The sequence below is a fragment of the Antedon bifida genome, chromosome 4, assembly GCF_963402885.1.
Source record: "Antedon bifida chromosome 4, ecAntBifi1.1, whole genome shotgun sequence".
Taxonomy (NCBI): Eukaryota; Metazoa; Echinodermata; class Crinoidea; order Comatulida; family Antedonidae; genus Antedon; species Antedon bifida.
The window spans coordinates 31,333,700-31,347,678 of record NC_136229.1 but is presented as its reverse complement, the minus strand read 5'-3'; the positions used below and the strand labels follow the sequence as shown (position 1 = coordinate 31,347,678).

Here is a 13,979-nt window from a genome sequence, read left to right as displayed (position 1 = left end):
TGACTTTATTCAAATTCCCTCACTTGCACTGATGAAGGGCTAGTGTTGCCCGAAAGCTCTGCTAACTTTTCTGGCTGTTTACTTTATCGTTTTGATTTAGCTTTTCGCTTTTTTATTTGTATCTCCATTGAGATCCAGCCACTGATACCCACAGCATTGTCATTTTTTTCAGTAATTTGCCTTTGGATTTATATATATATACGGTCGACTTTTGTAAAACATAGACAACAAGACGTTAAGATAAATTTACAAATGTACCGGCATTTGTATAAATAATTAAAAAATAGATAGGATGGATCCAATAGATATAGGCCCTACTGTAATCATTGACAAAAGACATATGTTCCTCCATTTTGATTTGACTTATTAAAGTGTAGTGATGTTCCTTGTATCTTTTTTCTTTCCCCATAGAATGGATTATTTTTCTACCCTTGGATAAATGTAGGCCTACTTTGGAACCTACTTGCATATACAATTTGTGAAACGTTTCTTTTTCTCCACTATAATAATTAATATTCCAGGTTACACAGTTTTGTCCACAATTGTTTCGCATTTACTCGTATAATACCCAGACTATCAAACCTATTTTGTCTGACCAGTTTCTTTTGAAACATTTAATTTTATTATGACCTACTAGGCCTACATATTCAAATGAAAATCATGAACCCATAATTCAACTAGCAACGTTTCATTGGTTTTATTATTTTTTAATTTTAGTCATGACACAATTTAAAAATCGTTAATAACTTTATTACATCTGTTTATACTTCACAAAGTGTCGTTCGCGATTTTTTAAAAACATTTTTGGTTATACTGTACCTTCAAAACATGGCAGTGTAATAACTAGAATCAATAAGGCATTTGCTATCTGAATAGTCATAGACCAGCTCCGAAACAAGGGAGGTAGCCTACATTTCGAAGGTTCGAATAGGCCTATTTAGTTCTCTACTGGACTCGGTCACATATCCATGAGGCTTTACAAGTCATTGTGATCCTCAATCAATGATACATATAGCATAAATTAAAAATTATTTTGACTGGTTAGCACACAATAAAACAAACAAATACTTAATGAATGCAATTATTTTTTTTATTCTCTCTAACCTACAAAATGATACAATGTATGGTTCATACAAGTGAGAATAATTATTTCTCCATGTTTAAACCAATTAAGTTTTTATCACCCGCCACTTAAATATTGTCTTTACAAAAACTTGTACGCATATGTATTGCTACTAAAATTTTCTTTAGGCCTAATACGATTTAAAAAAATAATAATAGGGCCTAATAATAAAGAGGACATAATGGTATAAATATTGGAATATAAACAAAGATCTAAGGTTTGTATAACTAATAGTCTATACACATTTAATTAAAATAACAATTAGCATTTGGTCCTTTTTAGTAAATTTACTTTAATAAACACAAATCTATGGTTCTAAATTTAAAAATAATGAGCAGGCATTAATTAGGATTTCAGGAAAGAAGTGGTTGGAAATGATATTAAGTTAAGAATCTTGCTAAGAAATGGCATTATTTTATTAATATGAAGGAACCGAATATTTGTTTTAACTCAGGCCTAACTTTAGGCCTATTTTAAAGTTGAAAACAATCATTTAAAAGGAGTAGAGGCGTAAATTCGACCTTATTACCTAAAATGCGCCATTTCATCTGATGCCAAATCTTTATGAATGTTTTAATATTAGTTTCACTTATTTTCAAGTCGCAAATCTTCGAAGAAATTCGATTTCATGTTTTGGGTCCTCGTTGATAATATTCTGTATTGACGGTCAGCGATTTTTTTCTCGTACATAATTGGGAACCTCTTATGTGAAAGATAGCTGAACTATTGCTAAATATAACTAAACCTAACCCTCTAAATAACCCCTGTCTCATTAACAAGTAAAAAGAAGTTGCTCTTGGGATTCGAACCTCATACATCGACATGAAAAGTGTAATCCACTCGACGGAAAGCATTAGCGAATTCGTATTTAGCTGAATTCTTATGTCGCACCTTATGTGTATGACTAATGAATATTCATGTTTATTTTGTGAAGTTTCATGAGGGGTCCCCAACTTATGTACGAAAAGATAAATCGCTGGCGGTCAGCATACATAATTATGGAATATAGGCCTACGGAATAATATCCACAAACGCCCGAGACAAACATGCAGTATATTTTTGGCAACAGAAATAGCCCAACATTGTACATTTACGCCTTCAAATATTTACACGGTAAACTTATATACAAAACATAACCAATACCCATGTTTATTTATTAATACTAATATACAGTTTTTTTATATTTACAAATCTGAGATAATACACTATCACTCTTTTCTAAATACTTCATCTTTAATGACACTGATAGAAAGAGACGGATGAGAGTCGTGCTGGAAGATGAAGTTCTATACCACTCAAACTAATGACGTAATAGGCTTAATTAAAAGTTAATGAATGTAGGTTCAGAGCAAAAGCAATGCGAGAGGGAGGAGAAAGGCAAGCAGAGATCAGGGCGAGAGATGTACAGTATGTTTTGCTTCCTTTTTTTTTTAAGTGGGGACTATTTGCACCGAATGGTTAGAGTTGTGCATTAAAGAATAATTGCCTACTATCCTCACCTAAATCAAGCCTCATTATTATTAGTAAGTACATTGAAACTTACAGTTTCAACACCTTACGATCTTACTATCAATACTAGTGTAGTAAGCCATGGAGGAAATATATAGATCTATATATTTCCTCCATGAGTAAGAATACAGTTGCCAAATACTGTCGAGCCCTTTAATTTCGCTCTTCAGGACAAAAAAAATTATAAAAACAGATTTTACAAGCAGTAAAAAAATGAAAAATCTATCGGTTGGCCTAGATTAAAAACCTTTAGTTCACAAAGAGCATTATAGTACATATAGTATCATCAGTATCAATTATCTCTTTGCAAAACCACGTTGTATGGCGGCCCAGTTTAACTGTGATATTAATAGCATGGTGAGTTTGGCCTGATCTACATCAGATCAGATCAGATCAGAATCTTATTTTTGGCACTTTATCTCCCAATTCCTTGATATATCACTTTTTAATTACAATAATTAACACTACAAGAAATTAAGATCTATACATTCAAGGTTATAATGTAATAAGTTATTCTATACAAAATATATTAAAAATATAGCAATTCTATTGATATTATTATGCGTATATCATTTTAATGCCCTTATTTATCAAGTTAATTATCAGGTTATTTTTTCTACAAATAAATTATAATTCATGTTTCCAAGGCAAAAAGCATTGGGTATTTTTTACTATTATTACTACTAGTACACATATTTCTATACTGTAAATACATGCATGCATTCTTTTGACTAGATGAAACTATTTTCATAAACATATTTTTAAAAATTAATTTGCAGATTGAGAAATCAATTGATTCTATTGAGAACCCATAGAATGATCAATTGATTATTAAATAAAGAAATAAATCGATTATATTGAGAACCATTGAATTGAATGATCAATTTATTATAATTAAGAAATCAATCATTTCTATAAAATTATTAATTAAATGATAATCAATTTCTTTTTGATAATTGTTATTGACATTTAAGTTTCTTTTAATGAAAAATATTTTTTTTATTCATTTACAATTTTTCTTTTATTAAATGAATAATTGATTGGTTATTCAAAATGAGTTATTAATAAAATTGATCCAATCATTATTTGATTTACTGTACAATTTGTTTAAAATAAAGTTATTATATAAATATAATACTGATTACACAAATAGCTATAGAACACAGGTGGGTTTTTATTGCATTTAAAATATCATGAAGCAAAATAAGCTTGATTGATAGATAGTTTCACAGATATAATGACCGACTTGATTGCTAGACTGACTGACTGATCAGTTGATAGATTGATTTCAGGAGTTGACTGATTGATTGCTAGACTGACTGACTGATCGACTGAATTGATTGCTTGACTGACTGACTGATTGACTGACTTGATTGCTAGACTGACTGATCGACTGACTTGATTGCTAGACTGACCGACTGATTGACTGACTTGATTGCTAGACTGACTGACTGATTGATTGACTGACTTGATTGCTTGACTGACTGACTGATCAACTGACTTGATTGTTAGACTGACTGACTGACTTGATTGCTAGACTGACTGACTGACTTGATTGCTTGACTGACTGACTTGATTGCTAGACTGACTGACAGATTGACTGACTTGATTGCTAGACTGACTGATCGACTGACTTGATTGCTTGACTGACTGACTTGATTGCTAGACTGACTGACTGACTTGATTGCTAGACTGACTGATCGACTGACTTGATTGCTAGAATGACGGACTGATCGACTGACTTGATTGGTAGACTGACTGACTGATTGACTTGATTATTAGAATGACTGACTGATCGTTTGACAGATTGATTTCAGAGGTTGACTGATTGATTGCTAGACTGACTGACTTGATTACAAGATTGATTGACTGATCGAGTGACGTGGTCATGTATTTTTTTACTGGGTTAGGTGACGTGGTCATGTCCTTTTTAACTGGGTTAGGTGACGTGGTCTGCAGAAGAGGATGCCATTAAGGATTATACTTTGTCAATAACTCCATCTTTTCCAGTGGTGGTTCTTCCAAGTAGTACGTAGTCATTTCACCTTTACCTTTGACCTTTACCTTTCCCCTGCACACAAGCTTGTAACCTTTGGCTTGGAGAATGTCGTTCATGTCTTGGGTAACTTGAATCTTTTTTGTTTCGTTGGTACTGTCCATACGACTTGCCACGTTTACAGTGTTCCCCCAAATGTCATACTGTGGCTTGCGAGCTCCAATAACCCCAGCAACACATGGGCCTACATTCAAACCTAGCAAATATGAAAGTAATAAATAAATAAATAAAATGGCTGAAACATTTAAGAAAACCGCAATTAATAATAAGTGACCTAGTATCACGCTTTATCTGAGATTTGATAGCAAAGTAAGAAAGTACAGTAATGGCAAAATTTCAGATGAGACAAGCGCCTCGTCTGCCCCATGCCGGCTACAGCACTGACCTTACCACTACTCAGCCAACACTAGATCAGTCTTTTCTATCCCTCAACCAACACTAGATATAAGTTTCGTTCTTACCTATTCTCATTTTGAAATTATTGAACGAATGCTCATTAACAAACTTCAGTTGATTCATGACCCGAAATGCAAAATCAGCCATGTCAACAACATGTGCATAACCCTTCATGTCAACTGTCTCCTTTGTAAGACCTGATGCTGCCATATATGTACTACCTATGGTTTTAATTTTCTCTACCCTCCAAAATTCTGGTTCTCCACTAATCTGTAAATTTAAAGTTGAAACAGGTTTATACTTAAAAGGGATTTGAAGGTTCTCATTTAATCCTGAATGCAAAGGTCCGGGGTTCAATCCTGACCTAGTGCCACAGTTGTAACTCTACTCCTTAAGCCTCAAATGAGACTTAGTTTATAAGCACAATACAATAAAACAATAAAATAGTTTATTAATCCTGTAATTGGCAAGTTACTCGCTGTTGGATGCGTATGAAATTTAAAAAAAATAAATGCATAATCACCATGATGCAATTTAACAAACAGAAAAGTTTTAAACTTTTAATGTTTTGCTTTCACATAGTGGAGAGGCAATGCTCAAAGATAAGGTGGTGGTGGAAACAATTCTTATATTCTGTATTTTTCTATATTTAAAATTTTAGGAGCATTTCTGAAATCCTCTAGTATTTTGATGTTTATTTTGATTTTAGATTTTTTACTTTGGTCATAATTATGAAACAGGAGGAAAGGAAATGAGAAAAGAGAACAACATATTTTTTCTGAATTAAAGAAAATTCAGAAAGCTTAAACTAATACACTTTAGTACTACTAACTAAATTTAAATTCAGGGCCCATAATGACCATTGCTGTTGGCATTTCAAGTACAGTACCTCATCAAAGTCAGCTATAATTTCATTAAGTAATCGCAAGCACTCAACGCCCTCATTGTTAGCTTCAAGTTCAACATAGAAATCGGAGAAGTTAACGATAGTCGCAAACATTACGCTCACATGTTCACAATCACGATAATACAGGTCCATGTCATTGGCGTCATTTTTCAAGAAATGTTCAGCGACGAATGAAGGTAGAATATTATGTAAAAGTCTTTTATTATATGCTTGTAATTTTTCTGTTTCTTCTTTCTCTTCTGTTGCCTGTTGAAAGAAAAATAATTGTTTTGTTATTTAAAAAAAAAATATTCACAGAACAATTGTTTTTACTATTAAAAATTACTATTTTTGTTCTTATGCCTAAAGGGTGGATAAAGAAAAATAATTGTGTATACTTGACATTTTAATTTAAATATTTCACATGAAATATAGTCCTTTATAGAAAAATAATAAGAGTCCTAGTTCTTGGAACCTGTGGGAGAACTGCAATATTGTCGTGGACTGATAAGTATTTCAACCAAGATTATTTTCTATTGTAGATTTAAAACCCATTTATCAGCGGCTACAAGATTGCTTTTAAGAATGCCTCGCTTAAATTCATATAAAAAATACTATGCAAGCTCTTTGTTTTAAAAAATGTTTCTACAAACATTTTACAAACTTAACATAATTGAATAGTAACTGACATACAAAATGAACATACATTTGACAATCCCTTTCTTTTGTTTGGTTGAAATTTATTTATTGTTTTAAAGTATTCAATAAATATCAGGTCACGTGATAATAATTTTCAGAAACTTAGTATTTTGTATTTTTTAAATTGATTTCAAATGCACAATTTTATATTAAAAAACCATTATGTATAGAGGTAGGATTTACTGCGCAGTAAAAGGATTAAAGATTTTACATAGAAGACCATTATTTTTACCTCAAGCTTCCATAGATAGTCCAGTTTTGATTTTGATTCCACCTGCCTAGCATGCACAAACAATGCAATGACAAACACTATTAAGATGACTGGTGTCATGATGTTAGAAGCCAATTCTGATGAGTCTTCAGTGCTGTAACATTTCAAATAAAATCAATCAATATGTGTTTTTATTTTGTTCTTTGGATAAACAATGAAAGTAGATTTATACCCTTTTCACATCTGCAAAATATAAGCACTTATAACAAGTTGTAACCAGGTTTGCAGCAGTAGTGTGAAGACAATTTTGTGGAAAATCTCCCGAGATTTTACACTGTGCGAAATGTTGGAAGAAAAACACACCAACAAAAGGCCTGTTTTTTGGTTCGAGATATTCCACGCTCTTACTGAACGCGCATGTATTTATTGCCCTGGTATTAACTGATGAATCATAGTAACAAACTAGTGCCCAATTATTCTTTTCTCCCGAGACTTCACAAGGTTCATGTATGCGTGTGTGTAAACATGTAATAAGTCGGGACATCAAACCTTGTTACAAGATGTAACAATTTATGCAGATGTGAAAAGGGTATTAGAAGTTCACTTCAATTAACTCTAGATATTTGAATAAAGAAACTGGCAGATCAAGGATTTTGAAATACGGTTGTACAGTAGGTGGGGAGGGGGAGGCAACGGAGTAAAAATTATAACAGTACTGAACCTAATGTCCTATATTTTGCTAGGCCCATTTTTATGGTTTGAATAGGGGAGTAGGAAGGTGGTTCAGGGGCATCCAACATCCTTTCAACCACACAATTTAGAAACTTATTTAGTGATCATGTTATATTATTCAGATTTTTATAGGGGTCATGAACTTTCCCTACTTTTTCATACACTCATATATAGTTGTATGTGACTTATATGGAACATGAGTGACAAAATTATAATTATTAATAATTATTATAACAAACAATTAATATTAATTAATTATTGTTCAAAACTAAAATTTAACTTCATATTAATAAATCTAATATAACATAAAAATGCCATTTGAATTTATTTTTGTTTTTTATCATCAATTGTTTCACGGCTATTGGCTATGATTGTCTCATTCAACTCTAGTATTTTATAATTACGCCGCAATGATAGTACGCAAATTGATCGTAATCTTGTGACGACAAACATAGTGAAGATTTATCTGGCAATTAAACTTATTCTAGTTCATTTTTCAAATCTTTCTCTCTATGAGCCAACATTTTAATGTCGTTCACCTTTCAATTGGCTCAATTAAATGCTTACAAGTAAACAACAGATAGCCAGAAGGAAATTAAAAAAAACAAGCTTGAATGTTCATGGATAAAAACTAACTATATTTAAAATTTCATCAAAAACTTTAGATTTGCATTTCACTTAATACGTAAGTTTGGACAATCCTAAATCTCTGTCTACACTATCAAACTATTTTGACAAAAAAAGTGTGAGGTGCCAAAATATGGTAGTGATATGGCCAAATATAGTAGTGATATGACATCATCATGTCCATGTCACATTTTTTTGTTCCATAAAGTTTGATAGTGTAGACAGAGCTTAATGTCCTAAAGATGATAGTAAACTTTATACCCTCTAGATGCTTTTAAGATCATGTCATGGTTTTCAAAAATGTTGAACGCCCAAGTATTGATGATTACAATGTAGATACCAGCGATGCACAGTAACCATACCAACTTGACAAGGTTGCTAAGTTGTTGGAACACAGATGAGCATATCATCACCATAACAACACAGAAGGTAAAGTACTGTTGAAAGAGAAGAATATCCTGATAAAACTTTTCAAATACGCAAAATTTATTGTTTTAATTGATTGATTTTATTTGATATCCCTCAAGTGAAAAAATCATCAGGAACACATAAGTCAACATAACAATTAAGTGGTTGACTAAAATATAGTTATTGTGATTTACATAGTTGCTTCAAATGAATTTAAAGGGTTTAAACTTAACATAAGAATACTGTGTATTTGGGTGGATGGAGGTCACCCCCGTTTCAGACAAGGCAAATGTAGCAAGCTTTTCGCAAAACAGTACATTGTTGCTGTACCACCCTAATTGAATTCATACATGCAGCCTTTAAAAAAAAATTACAAGACTGCAGGGCAATTGTTGGAAACATGGCTATAGACCAGATTTCGAATATGCAGTAAATTAATATATTTATTACAGAGACACTTCACTAATACATTTGCCTCTCTTTCACCCAGGTGTATAAATGCGTACCGGTTAGATCAAGACACAACTTTACGCTGATTTCTAGCTGCATTATTATGGGAGTAGTGTTTCTATACGTGTTGATCCAAAAAATGACCGGGGTAAAAATGTGCAGCGCATTGAGAGCTTGCTTATATTGTGCTATATAAGAATGAACTATCATTATCATTATTAAATTGATATGTCTTTCACCTGTGGAAAATGACAAGCTTTGGCAGTAGGGTTGCAGATTTTGTTAGTCTGTTCACCAAGTACCACACCTGACTGTTGAATGTATGTAATATTAACTTCTGATTGGTCAATATTAAATTTTTCAGCCACACACTCCTCGATGCTTGTAGTGTCGTAACTGAACTATAATATAAAAAGACTGTGATGACGCAAATGTTGAAAACCACAATGAAATAGCTTTTCATAATGAACACAAGATTAATTCAACTTTGACTTAACGGAGTACCAAACACACATGTGGCCCCATAAGTTTGTTGATCTAGGTAGTGGGCTATCTAATTGCAATTAGATAGCCCACTACCTATGGTGCTGATATTATTCTATGGTGGGCTTTTACTAACTAGTAGTACTAGCCAGCATTATAACAAAAGATTTGTTAGATAGTAAGCCAAAATTTGAACACTGTAATTTCCATTGGATAATAAAAGGAATCTGTATCTGTATTAAACTATTAAGTAGTGGATTACAGTATTAAATATCTCATATTGGACTATCATTTAGTGGGCTAGTTCTTGGATGTATACACCCTTCAACATGCAGGTGGTGGGCTTTTTTTTCATTGGTTTGTTCTCCTCATTAAAGTATTTAAAATGGAGCTGATAGACTTGTACATCTGTCAGCTTATAGCTCATAATTATTAGTACTGTATCTCTCATGTTAGAAACAAAACTTTACAGTATTACATTGTATGTTTGTTGAATTTTGTTATAGCTTTGATAAAAGATAATGGATTCACAAAGTCATTCAAATGCCTAGTGGCAAATACCAACTTGTTTTTCTGGATAATCTTGAAAAATAAACAACTCAAATTTGACATGCGCTAAAAGATTCTTCTCAAAGAATGCTATTTACAATTAGTTTCCGTTCTTAACTTACATTACTTCCAATATCATAAACAATAAATGACAAGGTCTATTTTGTTACCTTCAATTATAACTGAATGTTGTCGATGGAATAATTGTGAGGTGCGTCACAAAAATAATTAAAAGAAAATGTCAATTAAGTTTATGTGTAATTAATTGATATAGAAAGTGATGTCTTCGGTGTTGTACGCTGGTTTATAAATAGCAAAACCAATTAATCAATTTTTCTCAAAAGCTTTAAAATAAGGGCAATGCCGTGCAAGCGTTTGAAGTTGTACTTACTATGGATGTGAAAGCGGCCAAGTAGACAATTGTAAGGTTAATCACCGCCACCACGCTACTAATAAAACGACTTCCCAGTATTAGTTTAGACACGCTAACAAACTTCTTAGGTTGTGACTGAAGGAAAAATTAATATTATAAGTTACTATAGAATTAAATGTGTATTTTTACAACCTCAAAATGCATACAAAATTTAGTTTATATCAAGAACATTAGTATATAGCTGCATTCACAACGCGATCAGATTCGGTCCGGTGCCCTGAGAAAAATATCGGGAGCGCTGAGCATGCTTTCACATCAAGCACGAATTTGGTGAAGTCATTCTTGCGCACTGTTGATTCGTCAAAAAAAAAATATTGTATGATTTCAGCAAACAAATGGCTTCTTGATCCATCGCATCGAATTCAGAGTCTGAATCAGAATAATATTACATAATCATAGAAAATATTCACAAATGACTGAATGATTGAAATTAAGTTAAACCTACGAGTAATTCTGATGACGTGATTGTAGCCATGAAAAGTGCGGCTACTAGAAGAACTACTAGAAACACAGCTATCATCACGCCAGTACTGAAAGAAATAAAAAAAAGGAAAATATTTAAGAAATTTCAATCATCCAGTTAGCATATTCAACAAAAACATTTAAAAAAGAGAGATCGTGGATCATTTTCAATAAACATTTATTTTCTTTCTTTAACATCATATAAAATAGAAAACAAGTAAATGAGTTTCAAATAAGGCACCACAATCAGTAAGAGATGAGATAATGAGGTCTTTTTCAAACAGTGGGAGGGAGCATGGCAAAACGTAGTTACTATCACAATTATCATTATCCTCAAAGCCTGCTAAAGCATGGGGATAGGATACACGAATCAGCTCTATAAACGACAACATAAAAAGGCTTGTGTTACCTAGAGGTTGAAGTCTGTATATGATGGGAGGGATACTTTAACAAGCAGATTTCAATTTTCAATTAATTTTTGCATTAAAAATGTACAACCAAAATGGAATTGGGGTCACATTGCAGTATGATTACTTGTGAGAGTGATCTTCAATTTCCAAATGAATACAACAATACGGCCAAACAAAAATTAATTAATCCAAGAGAATTTTAAATGACCTTTGAGATACAGCAAAAACAAGATATTTTTCATTTTAAATTGCTTCTGAATGTTTGGAAAATTAAAACTGCTTTTTTTAAATTAAAATATCCAAAGTATTATGGTGGATTTATCTAGTTGTAGGCCTACTAATATTTTATTATGATTTATGCTCAATTGTAAAGATTTTAAATTATAAAAAAAATGTTGATATAAGATTTCTAGAAAATGGATGATATTTACAATTTTGAAGATAAGATTCCAAGAAAATGAATGATATTTCATGTCATACTGTTGTGCTTCTTCCGATATTGTTTGTTTGTCTTTATTGTGCTTTTTCTTTTCAATGTTAAATTTAATAAGATAATTGCAATAAAATTATTGTATCGTAAAATATTGATTTGAAATTCAATTTCAACAAATGAAATACATGTTTACTTATTATCAATAATATATCTAACTAAATTGATAATAAACATCAATTATAAATTAATAATGAATAAAGCACTTTATTCATGTCTGAAAATGTAATATTGGTGTATATCATTATGTTGTGAAACATAACAAGTTTGTACAAAAACAAACAGAAAACCAGTTTTGTCGCATGCAAATGCGACTCTACAGCTCACTATGTCGGTTGGTCGGTCGGTCAGGCACTCTGCATTTAGAACTAGTAGACGTACTAAAAGCTGTAATAAGTGAGCACTTGCAACAAGCCAAGGGTGTCTGCTTACAGGGGGTTGAACTGCAAAGTGCTTTATAAATCGTAAATATAATATCATCATTAAGTAATTTTTTTTCAGCTAATGAACTCTAAAGTTGACAGAATGGTAATGGACTTGAATTCAACTCTTGAACATCTAAACTCCACCATTAAGCTTATATTTTATAACATGTGCACTATAACACATTCAATTATATCTCTATTCTTGATTTCATAAATCCAGAATTTCTTCTGTGTTTTCTCGCCATACAATATATTACCAATTGTAAGCCGGCATGTGCTTGATGTTTATGGTTTTCGTCCTTCATTTGCACTTACAGCTCAGCGCACGTCTTAAATTGTCCAAAACTCTTTATCCCCTTAATAAAACACCTATCATTTCTATTAAATAATCAGTTGGCTCGATGGGAAGTAGTTTCTTTCAACATTTGCAACTTTGAAAATACGAGTTAGATTAAATTCCTTATTCATTGATGTATTAAATGTTCACAGCATTCTATTTCGCATCTTTCAATCATATTTATATGGCGACGAGAAAGAATAAATTGTGCTTAATAATTGTTGGTTTGCTTTAGAACATTTATAATCATGACTAATTGGTTTTTAAAATGTAGAATAACAATAATAATAAGTATTTTTGTAGCGTTGATTACAGTAACTAGAAATTTCAGTCGATGTATTCATTTCCAACTTTTGAGACTACCATATATGTCTACAGTAGGGATAGAAGACCAATGAACTACGGCAACAGTGTTGCAAGAGACACCAACCAATTTATTGATAATCTACCAAATCAAATGATGAACTGTGGCGTCACATGGTGAACTCTAATTGTGATGTTGCGCTTATGTATAAAAAAAAGTTATTTGCAATGCCATTTAAACTTTTGATTGAATACTGGAGAACATGAAACATGATTGAGTGTCTTTAGTGTGATCCTGATAGGGAGCATACAACGGACGTTTCTATTAATAGACATGTCCAAATCCTCCTTAATTCAACTATGCTGGAGATTCCTATCAAGTAACTATATAAACTTTTCACCTGAATGTTAACATGCAACCAATTATGGTTGCAAGGTAAACACGGAAATGTTTACAGATTTAGTAAATAACTGATTTACTATGGAAATAATACTACAATATTTTCATTATTTTTAATAGAGGTAACAACAAGAAATAAAAACAATCATAAGATTGGAATTACACTAAACAGAAATGTAAGTTATTAAGTAATTAAAATGGAGATTATACTAAACACAACATTTCTGAAATTATAAATATGAACTTAAACAATTGCCCTAAAATTTAATTTATTAATTAGAAAATTAATTATTGCATTTAAATGTTATTTTATTAGTAATTAAAACAAAATAACAAAGTATGTATGTTTGATTGAAAACAAAAATTACTGTAAAATGTTCTTAAATGATTGGCCTACATAACTGTATGATTGAATAAAATTGGAAACACTTTTGTCACCACTTAAACTCATTTGAAAAAAAAACACCACAGTGTATGCCTATATACTGTGGGTTTGTTTTGATGGATTTTAATATATTTAAAAGAAAACAGAGAAAGAATAAATGTCAAAGTGTGTGATCCGCTTTCTCGCAATTCGCTATCTCTTTACT

The 13,979-nt window shown here is 31.7% G+C and overlaps 1 protein-coding gene across 1 annotated transcript in view; it reads right to left on the bottom strand.

Annotated features, from left to right (window-relative positions):
• Positions 1–4,261: 4,261 nt before the first annotated feature.
• Positions 4,262–13,979, bottom strand: part of LOC144841402 (adenylate cyclase type 5-like) — a 37,499-nt gene continuing 27,781 nt past the window's right edge. Inside the window, exons 12-19 of the mRNA XM_078697727.1 lie at positions 11,008–11,092; positions 10,521–10,637; positions 9,337–9,498; positions 8,501–8,676; positions 6,902–7,034; positions 5,974–6,237; positions 5,150–5,354; positions 4,262–4,884 (exon numbers count right to left, since the gene is read on the bottom strand). Of these exons, the coding sequence (XP_078553853.1) occupies positions 4,604–4,884; positions 5,150–5,354; positions 5,974–6,237; positions 6,902–7,034; positions 8,501–8,676; positions 9,337–9,498; positions 10,521–10,637; positions 11,008–11,092 (1,423 nt within the window). The 3' untranslated portion in view covers positions 4,262–4,603. The remainder of the gene's footprint in view (positions 4,885–5,149; positions 5,355–5,973; positions 6,238–6,901; positions 7,035–8,500; positions 8,677–9,336; positions 9,499–10,520; positions 10,638–11,007; positions 11,093–13,979) is intronic.